Raw genomic sequence first — 3,718 nt, forward strand, 5'->3', positions numbered from 1 at the left:
AAGCTAAGAAAAATAGGTTAAGAAAGTTCAAATAAAAGTGTTGCTGGTTATTTAGGCCGGCGTTATGATGTGGAAATCCACCGGAGTTTTTGGCTTTTGCTCCACGCTCAATGGTTCGATTTCTAAATTGGTGATGCTATCTATATCCGTATTTTTATTATTCACACATTGTTCTTAATTTTCAATCTCAAATAAAATGAATTGAAAAAACCATTAACAAACGTGCGCATAAAGTAAAAATTAATAGGTGAATATCACTGTCCGTTCTCTATTATGGTCTTTTTAATTTTTTATATTTTGTGTTCAGACAATCACTGGAACATCTACACGTGATTCCAGGTGGCACGACATCCCAAACCACCGTCACCATGCACAATCAATATTTTTATCAGTAATCATAATGCATTAATTGACATAAATACCCTTATCTTACACCCGCCAACGCTCCTTCCAGTTGGTCACCACTGTCGGCTGTCCGTGACCCACCGCCCATCAACCTCACCGCCATCTCCATCCAATCCAAGGGCATTTTCGTCCATAAAAATTAAGATTGATTTTCCCTCCTACTCCTTGCCGGTTTCCTACTAAGAATTTGGTATGTCATTACAGGTATTTAAGGCTACTATATTTAAGTTTTATAATTATCTGAATATTTTATTTTTAATCTCAGTATTCACTTCTATATCATTCAGTTTTACGTAATACTGTTAAATATTTTAAAAGTGTGCCAATTATCTAATTTTTCAGAAGTCAGGGACTATGAAAAGTTTAAACGTATGTGTTTTTTGCATAGCTTATAAATTATAAAGCTAATGTTAAGAAACGTATTTGCTGACAAAATTTTTAAATTAAATGATATGTTATTTATAAAAAAAATGAGTACGTTCATCTACAAATTTAGCCCCCTCACATTCCTCAAATTATAAACAGCTACAATTATAAACAAAATAGAAATCGGACCCCTCTTCCCTTCTTCTTCCATGAGTAGGACTCCAGCAACCAGAAATAGGAGGGAGAGAGAGAGAGAGAGAGAGAGAGAGAGAGAGAGAGAGAGCTGCATTCAAATTCACAGATTGATTCTCTCTGTTTTCAGAATTTAAGGAGCAGAAAAAAAAAGGAAAATTTAACATTGTACTACTGCAACCTTCAGACCAAGTGAGTATTTTCTTAATTTTTCCCTGTATTATTATATGCGCGCACTGCCTCGAACAAATCGAGAAAAGCACATTCCTTGTCGTCAAAGTAAACAGCTTTTTACCATCTGGGTTTGTTTTTTAGTGTATTGTTGTTAATGTTGTTTTTGTTGATGCAGTCTGTGAGAAATGCCGGAGAAGGGGCTGAGCTGGCCGTCATCGCAGCTGTGGACGGGGAGTCAAAGGTTCGGCCATCTGCTTCAGTGGCGAGTTGGGTTATTGACGGCGGTGGTTATCGTCGGAATGGTCGTGGTTTGGAGCGTCGATGCCACAACTATGCAGAGCTTCGTCGAAGCTACGAGGTCCCGCCAAGCTTACCTCACTACAAAGGTTGGTGCTTTAGCTAATCTCGCCCAAACCCATCAAAATCTCGACTTTAAATCCTTCCACATTACGGTTAACCAGACCAAGACAACCCCGAATCAAACCAATACGACCCAGAACCAGATCAAGACGACCCAGAACCAAACCAATGCGACCCAGTTCAAAACCCACTTGGATTTTCAAAAGCCAGTAAATTTTTCCCAATCTGAACCAATTTCTGCCCATAATTCAACTGGGGTTTCTCTAAAATCAGGAAGTATGAGTTGGGTTGCAGCTGGATTGGAGCCTAATTTAACAAAGAATCTTCTGGCTCGGTGGCTAGCTCCGGGAGGAGAGCCCTGTAAAGATTCTAAAACAGTAGAAATTTCAATTCTTGATTTGGACGGCAGGGATCTGATCGAGTTATCAGCCGGTGAAGTGTATGAGTTTCAGTTTCTGGCATTGGGGGAGGATAAGAACCCTAGATGTTTGGGTGGGGATTACTTCGAAACCGATCTTTCTGGGGATTCATGGAAATCTAGGCCTCTGGTGAGAGACTTTGGCAATGGTTCTTATTCTGTTAAGCTTCAAGTTCATCAGGATTTTATGGGGTTGTACAATTTTACTGTTATTTTACTCTTTAGGCATTTTGAGGGTCTTAGATTTTCACCAGCTAGGTTTGCGTATGATCGAGAGCTGCGAAAGATTCCGATCAGGTTTGTAAAAGGCTCGGCGAAGTTGCCTGAGCTGCGTACTTGCGAAGAGTCCGATTTTGGGAGAGAGATTTGGGCTGGAAGGTGGACTAGGCATGGGAAGAACGATGACTGTGAAATCAGTAATGATGGTCGATATCGGTGTTTAGCTCCGAATTATCCTTGCCAAAGTCCATGGTGCAATGGCTCATTGGGGGTGTTGGAGAGTAATGGTTGGGTTTACTCCACACATTGTTCGTTCAGATTGTTTTCGGCTGATGATGCTTGGAATTGCTTGAGCAACCGGTGGATTTTCTTTTGGGGTGACTCCAATCACGTAGACTCAATACGGAACATTCTCAATTTTATCTTGGATCGGCCTGATATACCCTCAGTTCCTAGACGGTTTGATATGAACTTTTCAAACCCGAAAGACCCTTCACAGACGGTTCGAATCACAAGCATTTTCAATGGTCATTGGAACGAGACACAAAATTACCAAGGATTGAATTCTCTGAAAGATGAAGGATTTAGGAACTTATTAAAGACGTACTTCTCTGAACGGACGGTTCCGGATACTATCATCATGAACTCTGGATTACACGACGGTGTATTTTGGTCCAACATAAGATCATTCTCTAATGGAGCAAGCTCTGCAGCAACATTTTGGGTGGAAATTATGGAGTCGATAAGGCAGAGAGGATTGACAGTGCCAAAAGTCTTCTACCGGACAACAATAGCCACTGGTGGGTATGCACGAACTCTGGCATATAACCCTAGTAAAATGGAGGCATTCAATTGGGTATTGTTAGAGAAATTGAAGGAAGCCGGGCTCCTCTCCGGTGTAATTGACAATTTCGACATGACCTTCCCATGGCATTATGATAATCGGTGCAACGATGGGGTGCACTATGGCCGAGCTCCTGTAAAGATGAAGTGGAGAGATGGTGAAATCGGGCACCATTATTTTGTAGACCTTATGTTGGATCATATACTGCTGAATGCACTCTGTGCAGGAAGGCAAGCTTCTGCAAACATGTGAAGCAACTTCAAATTTTGCGGCGATTTTAGAACACGAGATTCCCGAAATGCAGGTTTTTTCCGGTGCTTGAAGGCAAAGTATGAGGGTGATGCATTCGTGTTGTTCATTAGACTGGGCTTTTAGCATTCTTTATTTGTTGTCTATATACAGTTATATATGGTGTTAGACCACGTTTGTATATCATTAGAGAATTTTGTATTTCAAGTAATTAAAGTTTAAGCCTCCTAAAGCCTAGTTATCATTCAATATCAGGATATTTTCGAGCTTGTTTGGTATCCTTCTTATATCTAATTTTTGGTTATCCAAATTTCTTCGGATTTAAGTGCTCTAAGTCGCAAAATAATTTTTGGCTATCTAACTTTCTTCGGATTTAAGTACTCTGAGTCAAAAAATATTAAATACTCCAAAGTACCATAGATTTTTCGGTAAATTAGTTTCAAATTCAATACCAAGCAACTTCTTAATTTTTGCAAATTAAATTAGTTCGC

General features: G+C 39.9%; 1 protein-coding gene across 1 annotated transcript; it reads left to right on the top strand.

Moving 5' to 3' along the window:
- Window positions 1-833: 833 nt before the first annotated feature.
- LOC126608545 (uncharacterized) lies at window positions 834-3,496 on the top strand. The gene is made up of 2 exons (XM_050276494.1): window positions 834-1,155; window positions 1,313-3,496. Exon 2 carries the CDS (start codon window positions 1,323-1,325, stop codon window positions 3,228-3,230), a length of 1,908 nt encoding a protein of 635 aa, XP_050132451.1. The 5' UTR covers window positions 834-1,155; window positions 1,313-1,322; the 3' UTR covers window positions 3,231-3,496.
- The last annotated feature ends 222 nt before the right edge of the window (window positions 3,497-3,718 follow it).

The sequence above is a fragment of the Malus sylvestris genome, chromosome 16, assembly GCF_916048215.2.
Source record: "Malus sylvestris chromosome 16, drMalSylv7.2, whole genome shotgun sequence".
Lineage (NCBI taxonomy): Eukaryota > Viridiplantae > Streptophyta > Magnoliopsida > Rosales > Rosaceae > Malus > Malus sylvestris.

Coding starts and splice junctions, on each gene's coding strand:
- LOC126608545 (XM_050276494.1), top strand. CDS start 1,323: ATGCCGGAGAAGGGGCTGAGCTGGCCGTCATCGCAGCTGTGGACGGGG.